Source organism: Diplotaxodon limnothrissa, linkage group LG20 (assembly GCF_057381915.1).
Source record: "Diplotaxodon limnothrissa isolate DT_005_m linkage group LG20, D_limnothrissa_male_GT1.1, whole genome shotgun sequence".
NCBI classification, from domain to species: Eukaryota; Metazoa; Chordata; class Actinopteri; order Cichliformes; family Cichlidae; genus Diplotaxodon; species Diplotaxodon limnothrissa.
Window position 1 is genome coordinate 6,281,956 of NC_140615.1, and position 17,757 is coordinate 6,299,712.

The 17,757-nt window shown below is 42.5% G+C and overlaps 1 protein-coding gene across 1 annotated transcript in view; it reads left to right on the forward strand.

Moving 5' to 3' along the window:
- The first annotated feature begins 977 nt into the window (after positions 1-977).
- kif1b (kinesin family member 1B) overlaps positions 978-17,757 on the forward strand; it is a 67,582-nt gene continuing 50,802 nt past the window's right edge. The window contains exons 1-2 of the mRNA XM_085345104.1: positions 978-1,265; positions 2,443-2,598. Coding sequence (XP_085201230.1) covers positions 2,493-2,598 — 106 coding nt within the window. The 5' untranslated portion in view covers positions 978-1,265; positions 2,443-2,492. The remainder of the gene's footprint in view (positions 1,266-2,442; positions 2,599-17,757) is intronic.

Consider the following 17,757-nt stretch of genomic DNA (forward strand, 5'->3'; position numbering starts at 1 on the left):
TGTTGCCTCAAGAAGCTTTATATTATAAGGTGAAGACCAGGAGGAGGCAGGACAAACGACACATTGAAACAGAGAGAGAAAAACAACTATATAAATAGCAAAAAAAAAAAAAAGCTGGATGTGGCAAATATAATGCAAACCTGTTTTCATTTTGTGTCAGCAAAGGTAACTTCCAGTTCTAGGGAACATAAAAGTTGCAATCTTTTTTTGGAATGTGAATAGGTTAGTCATTGTTCTCAATTAAACTTGGCAACAGTCCAGTATTTACTGGCAAGGACACCTGTTAAACTTTTAACTCCGAGTTCATTCCAAAAAGAAACCGCAACTGCAAAAATATCACAGGAAAGTGAATTGCTTTGAATCAAACCTGCCTCTTAATGGTTCTTGCCAGAGGTTCCCTCCTGTTAAAAGGAAGTTTTTCCTTCCCCTTGTCTCCATGTGCTTGCTCAAAGGGGTTGTCTGATTGTTGAGGTTTATTCTGTATTATTGTATGGTCTTTACAATAAAAAAAAAGCGCCTTGAGGCAACTGCCGTAGTCATTTGGCGCTAAATGAGTAAAATTTAATTGAACTGGTTATATTCAAACACAGCAGGAAATGTATTTGCTCATTTTATTTTGTTTTATGGTCAGTGACATCTCTTGTGCCTGCTTTAAGGCAATATTATAATTATAATAATTATATTAGCAAAAATATAAATAATTTGGTTTATAAATTCGTGATGCACGGAAAAGTTACGTCGCTAGGCGGCGATCTTTGCGGTAACCCACGGTGCTGCGGGTAGCAGTAATGAGAAATCCTGCAGTGTGGCGTCACGGGCGAAAAAAAGGGAGCGACACCCCACCTATTCCCTCCCCCTTCGCGACCCCGAGTCACGCCATAGGCTCTTCGCCGCATTAGTCGCCGCTCTCTGTTTGCTCATTGGCCCGCCAGCCTGTCCGTGAGCGCGCTGAGAGGGAGTTGACGTAATCTCTTCGGTAAATCGAGACAATCTACCAATTCTTCTTCTCGCTAGTGTGCAGATAGGCGTCCGCCGTTCATCTGTAAGGGAGACTAAAGTAGTCAACGAAGTGGCCGTTTCCAAATACAAATCCTTCCACCGGAGGATACCGCTATAATGGGTGTTTTTCACGGAAATGGACTTTATAGCAGTTTCCTTGCGCACAGATTCTGATAGAAACAACACATTTTGACGCCTGCTAGCTAGCGTTAGTTCTCGCCACTGTCCGGTGGTTTTGGTTTTGTCTTTTGCAAGAGTCTCCAAGCGTAAGTATATATTTTTAAAAATAATATATTTATATTTTGGGGGACTGTTGTGCACTGGGTTGTTATTACAGTTTAGTTTCAACGATGGATAGGGAGCAGTTGTCTGTGTCAACTAATACATGTCCGGTGGTCAGTGGACCTCTACGTGGCCATGGTTGCGATAACACAAAAGAATTAAACATATATATGTACTTAATTGTTACAGTATATAGAATAATTTGTTTATAGGTTTAGTTGATTATAGTTGGATAGCTGTTTCCGTTAGACTGTAGGTCGTAAATATTGAAGTCGGAGCCAATAACATTTAACGGGTTAAAGCTAGCTTAAAATAGAAAATATAATTGCTACTGTTGAAAGCTTCGCCTCTGGTAGGATTTAACGTCAAAACGCCTTTAACCCTGCCGGATAGGGTAAATGTGAACAATGTATCCAGTCTGGGCTGCTAAAATAAGCATGCAACTCCTCCCTTGCACTATTCCCCAACATGCAGCGGCGGCGGATTAGCCTACTTCCTAATATCAGCGAATGTGATTTTTTTAAAAGGGGGAAATTTAAGCTCTTCGTCTGCACAAAACGAACAGTGTCAGATGCAACAGACAGGCCCTCGGTTAGCTGTCCCGCTGTAGCTCTCGCCAAATAGGGGAGATAGGATTTCATGGGCGTATGCTTCGGCAAGTATGGCTGACTGCAAGTACATGGAAAAACATAGGATATTTAGGCTGTGTAGTCACCGGGTGCGGACTGTAAAAACGATGGAAAGTTGTGTGGTATTTTAACGCCACGTTATTTTATCCATGCAACAATCGTGATTTGTGATCTTCGTATTTTGTTTTCGGCTAAAGCGCATTTCACGTAAACGGTGGGTTTATGATATAAATATAAAGGCTTACATCCTCTGTTTGATTTGCTAAATGTATGATCGGCTGCTGTTTACAAAATATTAAAGGTTTCATCGGGTTTGGTCGGCCATATTTGTTGTAGGCTGTTATGACTGAAAATTGGGAGGGGGTGGACTTTCATTGTGTTTGATTTACATTTAGTGAAAACAGGCTCTGCTCCTTTTCACTATAGCACTTTTGTTTTATTTTTAAAGAAGGAAGCAAACATTGTCTGGCTTACCTGCATCACTTATTGTTTTAACTGATGAGATGCACACTTGTTTTTCTGTTTCCTTTAGGAGGGATACACACAAGGGATCTTACAGGGAGACTGACTTAAACTGCAAACATGTCTGGGGCTTCTGTGAAAGTCGCTGTTCGAGTTCGACCCTTCAACTCGAGGGAGATCAGCAAGGAGTCAAAATGTATCATTCAGATGCAAGGCAACACTACAAGTAAGTGGCCTACTGGCACGCATGCAAGACCACCAACACAAACTGGAGGGAAAAAAAGCATCTTGATTTTATGCAGGTCCAGTCTGCAGGAACACTTCGGTGTACCATGCATGCTCCTGCATGTTCTTCCTTTAGGCGTCTTAGCAGAGAACAGTAGAATGAGCAAACTGAATAGTGGACGGTTGGGGACGAGCAGCCTGAAAGAGAATAAAAGGCTTACAGAGTGAAATTCCTCCTCCTCTGGAGGGGTGTGCATGCCAGAGGAGATTCTGTGTGAGAAACGCTTAGTTGGTTCACGCTGGGAGACCCAGGGGTCGTCCTACAGCGTGGCCTGCCAGCACCCCCAGTTCAGCTAGGGTTTATCACACGGCCACTGTTTTTCTTTAATGGATGTGTGTGCTGCTTTATAGTTTATGGTTGCCTTAGCTCTTGAGTGTACACAAACAATTTGTGAACAGGTTGTTGGATGCATATAAAACACGATTGGCAGTTAATTATTTACAAGATTTGCATCCCTATTTGAACCACAGTGATTGAGATAGAGATCCAATGTGTATATGTGTCGTTCTGGCTGCTGTTACAACCAGATTTCCGCTTGTGGGACAATTAAAGGATTATTCTATTCTATTCAAAGTCTGACAGGTTAAGTAAAAATATACATATTTATAACTTTTCTCATGTTGCACTAATCCGTGATTGAGGCATAGGGAAGGATGTTAAGACCATCTAAGATTTATTATGTGATAGTGCCCTTATTTACTGTAAAGCATGCTTGTCGACAGTGTTATATGATAAGCAATAGCAGAGCAAGAAGAGAAAACCTGAACGTGGTTTGCAGTCATGTGATTCAACCTGCTTACTTGTGAGTCATCCGTTACTGTGAAGCACTAGCTGCCTCCTTACTCATGACTCTGTCGTGTGTGCTTCATTCCAGCTGAGCACAAGCTCCACGACGTTAGCGTGGAAGCATTTATTAACCCGCAGTAACGAGACAGCATGTGGAAACAGAAACATGCTCTACCAGCAGGCTCTCGAGTTTTGTCTGTCAGTCTTATATCACCCTCATTAGACTAAGCTTATATGAATCTTCCATAAGATCAAGTGTCCCTACCAGTTATGGCTCACTTGTCCTTTATCTCTCACACTCTACCAAAGAGAAGCTTTGTGTCAAATCCCTAGTAGTTTTACTCTATATCCTTGGGTTTTCATTATGCCAATGTCACCCGAAGGAGCTGGAGGGTGACTCGTGGTTTGTAGCAGAGCTGCAGTGGAATATGCAGCGTTTTGTAGGGGGGTTAGTCAGTGAGTGTGTGTGTGTGAGCGAGCGAGGGAGAGGAGTAGGCTGCGGTACTGCCTACTCTGCCTCCTTTCACATGGGCAGATTGCAGAGCAGAAAGGGAGGCTGGCAGGCGGCCATACTCTCCCTTCGTCAGGACTTCATTGCAGATGGTATGCTGAGAATGAGCTGTCTTATTTGGATGCCGAGAGGCCGAATCTTACCTGATGGCTCAGACACGCACAGGATCATACTGAGACTTTTTTTGTTGTGGTCGTTGTATTCCCCCAGACTTTCTAAAAGCCATTGTGCATTTTTACTCTAACAAAATGAAATAGACACAGCATTGCCATTTGAACAGTATTTTAATAATCAAGATTTTTATGGTATGTTTTTAACAAGATAAATAGATACAATTAGTCACATGAGTGTTACATTTACCAAGGAGTTTTTATTTGTCATCCTAGTGTTTTCTTTCTAAGTGATATGTTCAGCATCCATCTGTGTAAATGTCTAATTTTGCATCATTGAAAAACAAAAATCTAAACATGACTCATCCCAAGTTTACCCAAGTTGTTTGACACCCAAACAGCTTTGGGTATCAAAAACCCAACAACGTAGCCTTTCCAGAAGGCGTGGAAGGTGGCTACGAAACAGTTGGTGTCTGACGTGGTGAAACAACAGCATCTAGAGAAACTTCTAAAATCCATGCTACTGGAAATTCCCTTAAAAAAAATCTCTGGTCAGTATGTTATGTTTTTGCCTGTGTAGGATAAGCTGTGATGTAGCACTAGCCAGTCAGTGTGTGCGCGCAGTATGGGTGTACTTCTAATGTTTTCACTGGTCTTTGCTTGCATTTAAATTGGGCTGAAGGCTGCCTGATGGAAATGGGATGTTGCGTGGTCAGCTTGTATGTGTTTGGCAGATGTGTGTGTTATGCCATGACACTCCCCTTATTGTTGTGACTGGCTCAAGGGCATATGTGCCCGCCTGTGTGCATGTGTCAACAGTACAGAGAAAGATGGCGGTAGGGGGCAAGAACTCGGTCTCTTTCTCGCTCTTTCCCCTTTTCACCATGCAGAGAGGGTTGTCAAGGATAGGATGAGAGCAAAGGAGCAGCAAATTGATTATCCAGTGTGCAGGAAATGTGTCCAAGGCCTCTGCAGGGAGACAGAAACAAAGCAAAGGCCTCATTCAGGAGACGCTCTCAGACATACCAGAGCTAATGTAATTATAAAACAGTGACGCGATGGCCCGCTAATTTTGTGTTGGTACTCCAAATTAGAGATGGACCGATCCGATATTATGTATCGGTCCGATACTGACCTAAATTACTGGATCGGATATCGGAGAAAAATAAAAAATGTAATCCGATCCATTAAATATCACGAAAGCACCTCACAAAACTTGCAACACACCGTAACTCACCTCAGAACGTTAGCACGTCGGAGCAGTATGCATCACGTGATAGAGCGGCTGTGGCATGCCGACCTGTCAGTGGTCTGGATAGCATTTGGAGCTTTGCTAGCAACCCGGCATTTCATCTCCGACAAAGTTATCCCAAGAGAAGTAAAGCAAGTGTGTAAGTCCATCTCTGAATGTTTGTAAAGCATTCCTGCATTAAGCTTAACAAGCGATATATGGAGCGACTGCCTCTTCTTGCTGCTACTTCAATCATGAAACTGCTTAACGATCAGCTGATCGGCTTTTCTGTCGCGAGTCCGTGTCTCTAGTTTGCTTTTGGCCCACTTTGCACCAGAAAGAGGAAACCAGCGGCTGAACAACAGCAGCACGTTTAAGCTTGATCAGCTGTTGTTAGAATTTATTTAATATTACTTTCTACTCGAGGATCTTTTTCTACGTAGCTGACGCTGGTAACTGTGCAGGGGTGGATCTAGCAAAGTTTAGCCAGGGGGGCCGATAGGGCATTAACAGGGAAAAGGGGGCACAAAGACATACTTTTCTTTCTTATTCTCATTTAAAATGTCTAGCTTTTAATAAATAATTATCTTACACCCAAAGTTTTAATTTGATGTAAAATGAATAGAAGTCAATTACTGTATATAGTAACTATTAAGTCTAATATATATACCCTAGTAAGCTATAGTACTTTTTCCTTTGGGAAGGTACCATCTGTGCAGTCTGCAATTTTGTTGAAGAAAGATGTTGAATCTATTTAATATTTCTTGAAAAATAATTGATTTCTGTGCATTTTTTTTCACACTGCATCAAATTAAGGTTGACTACGTCGATTAAGCATCATGAGGTGGAGCGTGAGGGGTGGTTCCCTATTTTTTTATTTTTTTATTTTTGTTGTTGCTGGGAGTTGGAACCCTATTAGTTAGGTTGCTTAATATTTATGCTAAGTACTCTTTAAAATACCAGAATAGGGAGGATGGTGTAGGTTTAAGTTTATTAGATTGATCAGTATTGCTGTACTATGAAATTTTTTTTTTTGCATACAGGTATAACAGAATAGCTTTAGTGTAGTTGTTGTTTTAAACTTGAGTATGAACTTATACAAAATGCAGCAAGATATTTAAAAAACAGTTTTGTTTATTAAAAAAACACTATATCGGATTCATATCGGTATCGGCAGTTATCCAAATTTATGATATCGGTATCGGTATCGGACATAAAAAAGTGGTATCGTGCCATCTCTACTCCAAATGTTGAATAACTCCAGTACACCCAAACTCCGCCTTAATCTGGGGCCTGATGTGTTCTTCACTTCAGTTTCCATCTTGTTATGCAACTCATGTGTTATGTGCCCCTTGAGCCAGGGAGGAGCCACTCACGATGTATAGCCAGAGATGATCAATAGAGCTTACAAAGCACACAGAGATGTTATGATGAAGCATTTTGTCAACTGATTGCAAACCTGCAGTCTAGTCTAGTCGCTGTCTGGTGTTCAAAATAGTGTTTCTAATGCTTTATCAGTAGTCTACACTAGCCACATTTTCAAGAACGGGATGTTAGACGATATTATCACTTAAGCTAAGAGTAAACAAAATGACCAATTGAAAGCACAAACAGAAGGTCACCACATCAATTAAACCTTCACCTTTCAGATACAATTCACCCAAGTGTGCTCTCACTATGAGGTAAGTGGATGCTGACCTTACCCTGCAGGGAAGAACGAGCTCAGCTCCAGTGTCAGTTACACATAAGAGGAGGCTCTCATCACAGCAGAAATAACAATGAACCATTTTCACGTCAATGAAATGCAGTTATTGGTGGGACATGCAGCAAGGAAGGTGGGTTTGGATGTGGGGCAGTCATACTTTCGCTGAACCCTGTGCAGACAGGGCTGATTGACCCGATTAAGACCAGTAATCCTTTGGCTTGCCTCAGATCACCACGCCCAGAAGCCGTAATCCTTGTGACCCTTGCAGGTGTATACATACCGACATGCACCCGCTCTAGGGTGTTACATTCCTCATCACTCAGATAGTTCTAGAGCCAAACATTCACAAATGTACAGAGCAAACTTTTACATTCAAACATGACCTCCTAATAAGGAGGAAGGACAGGCAGCCTGTGTTTACTGTGTCACGGGACTGTCAGCTGAGAGGCACAAATGCATGTCATGCAGCTCACCCAGTTTTTAGCTGAACTACTGGTAGCAGGTGTCTTACAGAAAGTCACACAGTTAGTGTATCGACGAGCGTGTTAAACTAGCTGTTGAAGCTGGGGAGACTGTGTGCTAATATTGTTATTGTTACGTCTTAACTCACATTTAACATTGCACCTGGTATTTTTGAACAGCGTACAAGCGCTCTGTTCTTGGGATGGGTATCGTTTAGGTTTTATCCGATATCAGTACCAAACCGGTACTTTTGAAATGGTGCCGGTGCTTAAACGGTGCTCGAACCGGTTCTCGAACCGGTGCTTAAAGAATGGAGAACACAAAATTGGTCCAAAAACCTCTCATGTTCAGCTGTTTTTTTGTTTTTTGTTTTTTTGTAAAAAGATAACAATGTTAGCCTTTTCTGCAGCTATAGGGGATTTATGGTATCACTCTTGGCTGGAAGCAGTGCTTAAACAATGGAAAAAAACCACAAACTTTGTCCCAAAACCTCTCATGTTTAACATTTTTCCACTTTTTCTTTGGTCATTTTAGCCTTTTTGGCCAGGGTGACGGGAGTATCTGCCATCAAACAAGAGGACAGCCGCATGTAACTACGACGGTGTTTGCTAGTTCACCTTACATGCATTAATGTAATAACGCGGTTAGCGTACTCAACGTAAATTACACACAAACAACATTAAGCTACTCACGCAGAGAAGAACGGCTGCTGCTGCATCATCATCCGTCATCATTTCTGCTACACTGGCAGGGCTAGGGGCCAGGACTCTACTCTTCGGGTTTTTGGGGGATGTTGCTAACTCCGGGTCCGATAACAGGCACCACACCCGCAGTAGATGTGCACGGTGGGAGGTCTCGCAGCAAGCTATCAAATACGGCGCATTTCTCGGCTTTTAACAAAATGCTATACGTCGTCAGATTCGAGGTGTTACCTCCTTTGCACAGTATCACCTTAAAGCACTTGTTGCAGGCTGCTGAGTTTGCATCTTTTGCTGTGAAGTACAGGCAGACTTTGACCGCCTCGCCTTGGGCATTTTTAATCTGTTGCTCTGCTCTAAAAGAACCTACGTACCTGGGCCCGCCTACTATCCTTGGAAACGTAAAATGATTGGCTAGAATATAAAGTGTATGACATCTCAGGAAAAAAAAGCACCGAAATAAAGCACCGAAATGTGCGCTGCTTTTCGGTCTGGTTACTACCGTTTATGTCAGAACCGGTACCCATCCCTGCTCTGCTCACCCTTACCTGTCCATAAACATATTTAAATTTGTAAGCAAGACACCGACTTTTCATGGAGCATTATTGCTAAGTGCACACTATCTGCCTAGCTAGTGTGTGTAAATAATCGTACTAATACTTGTATAACATCTTTCTAGACAGAGTATTCCAAGTACTTTTTTTTTTTTTTAACAAAAAGCAACATGTACCTAGGGCTGGGCGATATGGCCTAAAATCAATATCACGATAAATTGAGCAGTTAACCTCGATAACGATAAATGGACGATAACCACCCCAAGTGCCAAAAAAAACTAACTTTTTTTTTTTTTTCATTTGATGGGGCTGTGGCAGGCAGCATCGTTCCTCCAGTTATTTTGATAATATTATTCCCCCTAGACCTATTCATTGCAATTATATTATTACCACTTTAAAGGACTGTAAAATGTCACTGAAAATAAATGAAGACAATAGTAGTAAGTACTTTTAGTGGTTAAGATTTATTAACTGAACAAAATAAAAAGTGTAGGATACAATATGTAACCATGCTCTCTAAAAAATGTGTATCCCTTGTAAACAAAATAGTTTAATAATAAATATGTTTCACATTGGCTATTCACACCCTCACCGTCGTGAGGGTGTCACCGCAGTTTGCCACACTGCGCACGCGCAAACACAAATGTCAGCGAAAAAGACGGAGCAGCACGGCAGTGCAGCGTGTGATCTGGACACAAGCGATGGAGGGAACTTGTAGAACTTTGGAAAGCTCATCCGAGCCTTTTCGATGTGGCCTCACAAAATGATCACGACCACAACATCCGTGAAAATAGTTGGATCTACACTGCTGCTCAATCACAGCTGCCTGATCAATGTTTTTCATTAGCAATTTAGCAAAGTTGATGGTGGTGGTGTGCGTGTCTGTGTGAGTGAAAGACAGAGAGGGAGAGCGAGCGACAGAATTTCTGTTATAACCTTCGTTTTATGTACGCACAGTGTGAGCACTCAGGTCGCATCAGAGCATCGGGGCGTATAGTGTGAGACCCTGCATCGTGACCTATGAACTTCTAACCCCTGCGAGTCAATCGTACAGTTTGAGCAGGAGCTGAATCGCGCGACTGAAAAAAATCGCACAGTGTCTGCCCAACAGGTAGTAGAGTCACGTGACTCCACCCCGTCAAGTCTGTAACGTAGCACAGCGTCTTAAAGGGACATGAACATCGCCAACCTGCACATGCCTTTTTCTTTTTTTTTTTAAATACCGAATTTACCGACATGGGCAAAATGACGTCGATGAGAGTCATAAATTTCGGTAACGATAAATTTTTGATATATCGCCCAGCCCTACATGTACCCATTCAGATAACCACTCATGCAGCGCTTTATTCTGTGCCTTTTAAGCACTTTCTATCATATGCACACTGACTCTGATGGATCCATCAGGAGGCATTCAGGATTCACCATCTTGCTTGAAGCTTCTTTGACATATGAAATGTACCAAGCCATAAACCCTAGACCAAGGTACATGCCAAACTTATAAACAGGAAATAGAAACCCTGTAAGGGTCTGATGAGCTGTGCCTCATGAAACCACTGTCATATGTTCTGTGGTTGTCTTCTGTAGTAGTCAAAGCAATAGCAATACTAAAACATCTGCAGTGAATGAATAAAAGCTTCTCTTTTTCTGTATTCTTTGCTTTTTTTAAAATGCATATGAGGGAAACCCACCATATGCCTTTTATAATATTTTGTTATAATATTTTGCCTTGTGGTTCTTCATGACGCTCTGTTTGGGGTCAGCTTTGCAAATTGTTGTTAAATGCTGATGTTCTGGCAGTTATTGAAAGCGACTGGTGGACATATGTTTGGGACGTTTGAATAGACACGGTCACTTTGTAATAGCATGTAGGCTGCTGAATGCTGACCTAGTTACAACAATACTAACCATAGGTTTTAATCAGACATTCTCAGGTACTGGAATCGTCTCTGATTCTCAGATTCTTTTGATAAGCTTCTCTTCATGTGTCACATGTTTGGCAAATGGCACCATTCTTATTTAAGATGAGAAACAAAGCATTGCACAGAGCCCCGATGGCCTTACCCATTAACACTGAATTATGTTTCGTTAATAAGAAATGAATAAGAACCCACAACAGTGCATTGCACATGAGGGTGAAGCTGCCATATTCTAGATGTGGCTGAGGTCAGAAGGGAAAGTGTTAAACTCAAAGTGGTTACAGCTTTGTAGCTGACCAAGTTTCTTGTGGTTTTCACTTCAGTTTTTGTTTGCTTTTTGGCAGCTAGGTTTTATTTTGTTTCCAGTGTTCCTCCTTTTAAACATTTTACTTTAGTCAACATCAATTTACTTACTCAGTAATCTACATAATTATGCACACTCATTTGCTCAAACTGCAAACAGTTTTTCATGTTTAGCATGTTGTTTGGGCCATAGTCTGTGGAAAATGGGATCCTGATGTCAACTGAAGTGAGTGACACAAGGCATTGTGGGATTTCTTGGTACGGAAACTATGGAAGGAGTCTGAGCAGTAATTTCTCAGACTTAGAAAAACTGTGGACGCAGCGACGCTTGCTGTGGTCGAGCTAGACTAATGAAATATCTTAATAACATGCAGGGCTGTAATGTACTGTGTATTATAAGCCGTGGACTGTCATTAACAGAAGCTACAGCCAAACAGAGAAGAGACATCTGCTGTTATATATCAGCGTCCTAGCAGATGGATAGAAACACCTCATTAATTGATGCACTCCATCTATTGAGCTAACGCAGCCTGAGATCTGGGTAGAGTTAGCTACTCGTCATCATGGTTAAAGATTAAGCCATGGCAGATTTTACTTTTCTCTCCAGAATTTTAGTTCAATAACTGGATTTTTAAAATGGTCTTCTTTGGCTCTCGGGGAGATTTCTCTAAGCCTAAACAATTATTAACCCAGAGTATAACAGATGTCTGCTTTAGAAGGCAGAGAGGCTCTCGCTGAGATCACCCAACCATTCTCCATGTTGACACAGATCAGGCCAGTTGCTTTCCATTTCCATTGTTGATTATTTATTTGCTTTTTGTTTTTCTGTTTTGTCATATCTTTGTGTTTTAATTGCTACATGAAAACAAAGACACCACAAACCTCTTTTTTGCAAACACTTGCAGCAAATGTCATAGTTGGATGACGTGATCCTCGGTTGTAACTTGAGGGCTTGAGGATCAGCTCCAGATGTCTTTAAGCGTAGGTATTACCAGTGCCATAAAGCAGTACATCTGGAAAAGCAGCATACCTCCTGATCTCACGAGGTTTATTTTTCTCACATAGCACACTAGCTAGAAATTTGCCATACTCATCTTATGGTTACGTTTTTTTCCATGCATCCCATTGGTTAAATTCTATCTACCTCATTGTTTTTAGCTTTTCAGCCTGCGACAGAGATCAGAAAATCTGAGTGAGCCTTTTGCAGAAAAAAGTGGGATATTAGAGGAGCTGACTGGTGGGGGGGGAGGGGGTGTGCAAACGCAGCCGCAGCAGAGAGACAGTGAAAGTCGTGCATGAGCACACTTCACGTGTAGGACAGCGTGAGGCAGCATCACATAGCAATACATCGTGAGGTTTTGGTCATAATTATGATTGAGGCTGACCGTGCATGTTTGTAGCTTAGCTACCAGTGAAGGGAGACAGTGCCATTATTTTTTTTTTTTTTACATCCGTTAGTCATAATTGGAAGCCTGTGTTTGCATTTTCACTTCATTATTTAAAATACAAAATGCGAACAGAAATTAGTAGAAATTGAGAGATCTCTGTATTTAGGCTGGTTCAGTTGTTTCTAACTCTCCTTGTTTTTCTTAGCACTGAAAATGTTTCTTTATCACTCTGCTTGTCTCCCTCATGTTATTGCATGATGGCTAAGAAGAATGCAAACATTAAACGTCTGCACAGGATAATCAGCACATGCAGGGTTCAGAGTATAGGATGATGCTTTTGTGCTTTCATTTGATTACCTGCACACCACATAACCAGCAGGTATTTCTTTAAATGTCTTTGCGTTCCCAACAGCCTGCATCCAACACCATTCATCTCTGACTGGCAGCAAAAAAAAAAGCCAAGATAATGGCATGTTTGTTATCATGTTCCGTCAGTTCTTGGCTTGCTCCTCTTCCCTGCTCTTTGGTTCGGTGCTTAAGTTGACTGAAATGGTCAGACTTTCCCACATTCAAGAAAGTGAATGTGTTTTTAAGTTTTTTGCCCTCACCGACACGGCTCTCTTTCCAGACTGTGTTGTTTGGTTTCCTCCCACAGTCTGGGGCTGAATTCAGAGGCAGCCCAGGGAGCTTTGCAGTCTGAGCACGAGTAGCTTGTTGGTGGGCATCATGCTCCCTGTGTATTATTCATGCGTCCAGAGTGGAGGGTTTGGCAGTGTAATATTTTTGAAACCTTAATTAATCAGGCGGGACAGCTGACCCATGACTAGGTCAGGTACTGGATTCCTTTGCTGGGAAGCTAATGAAGATCATTGGAGTGTACACCCACTCATGGATGCATATGCATGCAGCACACAGACTTTCACACATCACTTTTGTTCTCTGCAGAGAAACTGTTCTGTGAAAGGTTCACTCATCTAATGTTAACATGATGCATCAATCTCTGCTTAACCCTAATGTTTGGTTTTTTGAAAGATGTACACCAAAGGAAAAGAAATGTGAGGTTTTCACCGATCCATGCGCCTGCTCCGTGTTCATGATGTCACAATGCGTACAGAAAGCCAGGGAACATTTAAAGTAAGACTTGTGTTGCAGAGTAGAGGCTAGTTAAGAAAATCCAGGTCACTGCTCTGTAAAATAGGAGCTTGTTGTGAGCAGTGCTGTCTTCCCCGTGTCTGCACAGCTCGGTCTCCACCGTTGTTCCCACTGTTTTTGGGCCATATGATAATCTGAGCACTGAAGAGATGCTCTGAGGATTTCTGCACTGAATTTTTTCTTTTTCCTTCTGTCTTTGATTTTTTTTAATTTACTCCCCCTCCTTTTTAAGCACAAATTCAAATATGCAGATATCTGGAACTGGATTCAACGACCCTAAAAGTGAGGTGACCCCAAAACTGATATAAACATTGTCTACTGACATCAATAAATGTCATGTTGTGTGGCTCCACAAGCTGAATATTGGCTGCTTAAACCATTGCATCCCCACTGTTTTTAGACAGACTTCAGATGTTGTTCTATCATGATTTAAATATAAAAACAAGTAATGCTGCACTGCCGATCCATTCATTTATACTTGTCAAAGAAACTTTCCTTCCTTCAGGATTTATTGTTTCTGACGGTAGGGCACTGCACTCATGTTAAAGTCATAGGTTACTGGAGTTGAATCAGCCCCTCTCTCCCTTTTTTTTGCTCTTCTTGTCATTTTTATGACTTTTTCAGCTGTAATTTCATGTTTTATACCATCATCTGTGTGTAAATGTTATTAATTAATCACTGCTCTAACTCGCAATGTTGATCACCTCAGTTGAGTTGACATTAAAATCTTGTTCTGTAGTGTGCAACCAAATTTTCTAAAAATTTAAACTTTAGAGGAACTGCTTTCTCTGTAAATATTTTCAGTTCCTCTTTTTTTAGTTGAGCACGTGCAGCTCCACGGGCTTATTGTGCCAAGATTAATGCAGGAAATATTCAGTGCTCTAAAAGTAAGTGCTATTTTTAAATTGGAATATACCAGACTCTTTGACCTTTTGAGGCAGCACCTGCACCAAGGAGAATATAATTCTTGGAAAAGCGGTGCCTCTTGAAGCTGTGAAATTGGCTGAAAAAAGATAATTTTTTCAGCCAATTTTTTCGCCGGTACGAGATTCCGGAATGGCACCACTTACCTCAACATCCAGCTGTGAAAGCTGCATCAACCTGAGCCAAAAAGTGATCGAGCTGGAACAAAGGATATCCACGCTATACCAAATCCAGGGGGCTGAATGCGAACTTGACACGATCCTCCTTGGCAAAGCTCAAACCACCGCTACTAGCGCTGAGCTAGCCGACACAGTGCACCATCCAGCTGCTGTGTCCCAAGATCCCGCCAACAGTCAACACAGGCTCTCAACTTGCGTCGCTGGTGCTTCTGCCAAGGACGAGAACTCCTGGTTTCAGCTAGGGGCCAGACCCAAGGCTCTGGTCAGCTCCACTCCACTCCAACCAGCGCCAGCGCCATGGACCATGGTTGAGACGCGTGGTGGCTGCAGAGGGGGCAGGAGGATCCGTCTCTCGCACCCTCACCCCTCCGGTGCGGTAGTATTGGAGAATAAATTCAATGTCCTGGATCCTGTGGACTTTCCTCCTCTGACCGCTAGCCCTCGCCATCCCGCTGTGTCGCTGAGGTCTGCGCCATCTCCACCACTACGCCCCCGGAGCCGCGGCGGGCAACCCGACGCTGTGGTGCAAACTCACCGCGGAGAGCTGTGCTTTACCCCGGCTCCTCGGAGAAGAGGACCCACGGCGCGGCTACCTGGGAGTCACTCACGCAGTCCGGCTGGCGCATCTCCATCTGAACACCCCCGGTGTCGCGGCGCGGGCGTCTCAGATGGCCAACAGCCCTCGGTGGCACCTCCTCTCTCCACGCTGGTCCTCAGGGATTCCATCGTCAGGAACGTGCGGATGAGGGGGGCGCTCACGCTGTCGTTCCCGGGAGCCACTGTTGTTGACATAGTGGACAGAATTCCCAACATTCTGGCATCCCACCCACAGGTTAACCGGCTCATCATCCACATCGGCACCAATGACATCCCCAAACAGCAATCTGAGCTGCTGAAGTTGGACTTCCTCGAACTCTTCAGCCTCCTTGGTCAGTTGCAGGTGAGTGCTTTTATCTCTGGGCCCACCCCCACCTGTGGCAGAGGGATAGGCCGTTTCAGCCGGCTGCTCAGCCTTAACACCTGGCTTTCCTCTGCCTGTATCTCCCACGGCGTGGGTTTTATTAACAACTTTGATGCCTTCTGGGAGAGGAGGCATCTTTTTGGGGCAGACGGGCTCCACCTCAACGCCTGGGGACGCCGTTTGCTGTCCGCCAATTTGGCATTTGGCGTACAGCACTCCCGCACATCGCCACTGTCTGCCACTGACTGATGTTCCCCTGGTCCCAGCTCCTATATTTGTTCCACTTTTAACAGTAATACACAAAACTCTGGACTAGGACCTTTCTCTCCCACAGTCAACACAATACCCGTCATAATCACAAACAGAGAGCAACAGAATTATCATAAATCCAGTAACTCCAAAAACATTAATAACCTCCGGTCTCTTCAAAAATATCAACATCCATTCAACTCTATTGTCAATAATCCACCAGTCTCAATCAGTATGGCACTTTTAAATGTACCCTCTCTGTCGAACAAGTCTTTTATTATTAATGATTTAATTTTAGATAATAAACTTGACTGTTTATTTTTAACTGAAACATGGCTGGGCTCGGATGCACCAGTTGTTCTCACTGAGGCCTCCCCACCAAATTTTAATTTCTCTTTTTCTATTAGAAGTGGTAAGAGAGGTGGTGGGACTGCATCTTTAGCCAACAACACACTCACCACCAAACAAATTTTATTTGATCATTTTACCACTTTTGAATTCCATGCTATTGTTTTCAGCAGCCCTCCAGTTTTATCTGTCACAATTTATAGACCACCTAAAGACAGCGCTGCTTTTATCAAGGAATTCTCAGAATTTTTAACAAACATACATTCAAAATATAATATGATAATTTTAACCGGTGATTTTAACCTGCACATAGATAATCCTTCTGACCCTGCAACAAAAGAATTCTTAAACATTCTTCACTGTTTGGATTTTATCCAGCACGTCACGCAGCCGACTCACAACAGAGGACACACTCTGGACCGGTCATCACCCATGGGCTGTCCACCAGCGTGTCCTCTGTTGTTGACTTGGCTGTCTCTGACCACTACTGTGTGTTTTTTAACATCACCGGTTTTATTCAGCGGAAGACCTCGGTGCGAACTGTGAGGAGGCGCTATCTAACCTCTGAAGTGGCTGCAAATTTTACCAGGGTTTTAGTCAAATGCCCCCCTGTGATTTTACCTGCACCCTGCGATTTGATTTTTAGTTATTTTAACAGCAAACTGAAGAAAAGCCTTGACTCCGTTGCTCCACTCACCACCAAAAAGATTAACGTAAAACATGCATCACCCTGGAGAAACGAAGAAGTCAAAAAACTCAAAAGAAATTGCAGGGCAGCAGAAAGGAGATGGAGGAAAAATAAAAATAATATCAACCATCAAATATTTTCCGAGCAACTTAAAATGTACAATAATACATTAAGGAAGTCAAGAAATTCATACTTCGCCAAAATAATCAGTATTAACAAAAATAATCCCAAGGTCCTCTTTTTCCACCATAGATCATTTATTTAACCCTGATTTTAACAGCTCCCAAAGAACCCCCACAGACTCGCTCTGTGAGCAGTTTGCAGACCACTTCAGGGGAAAGATCAGCGCCATCAGATCTGATATTTTATCTAATCGCGATATGATTGTAAACACATCTGAGGGCTCGATTGTACCTGAGGAGACACTGGACAGCTTTGTCCTGGTTAATGCTGAGAACTTTCAGAAGGTTTTCTCCACAGTGAGACCCACCACATGTCTTTTAGATCCAATCCCTTCTTCACTCTTTAAAACACTTTATGGATTTTTTGAGGCTGAGCTTTTATACATGATGAATTGCTCTCTTCAGTTGGGTGTCTTCCCTGCTGCCTTTAAAACGGCGGTGGTGAGGCCCCTTCTGAAGAAGAGCAATTTGGATTGTAATGATTTTAATAACTACAGACCTGTATCCAACTTACCATTTTTAAGTAAAGTCTTAGAAAAACTTGTTTTTACTCAGATTACTGATTTTCTCAATGATAGACAGATCCTGGAGATATTCCAGTCTGGATTTAGGGTGAACCACAGCACAGAGACGGCTCTCCTAAAGGTTTTAAATGATCTTAGATGTAACTGGGACGCCCAAAAGCTCTCAGTCCTGGTGCTACTGGATCTAAGCGCAGCCTTTGATACAGTAGACCACGCTATTCTTTTAAA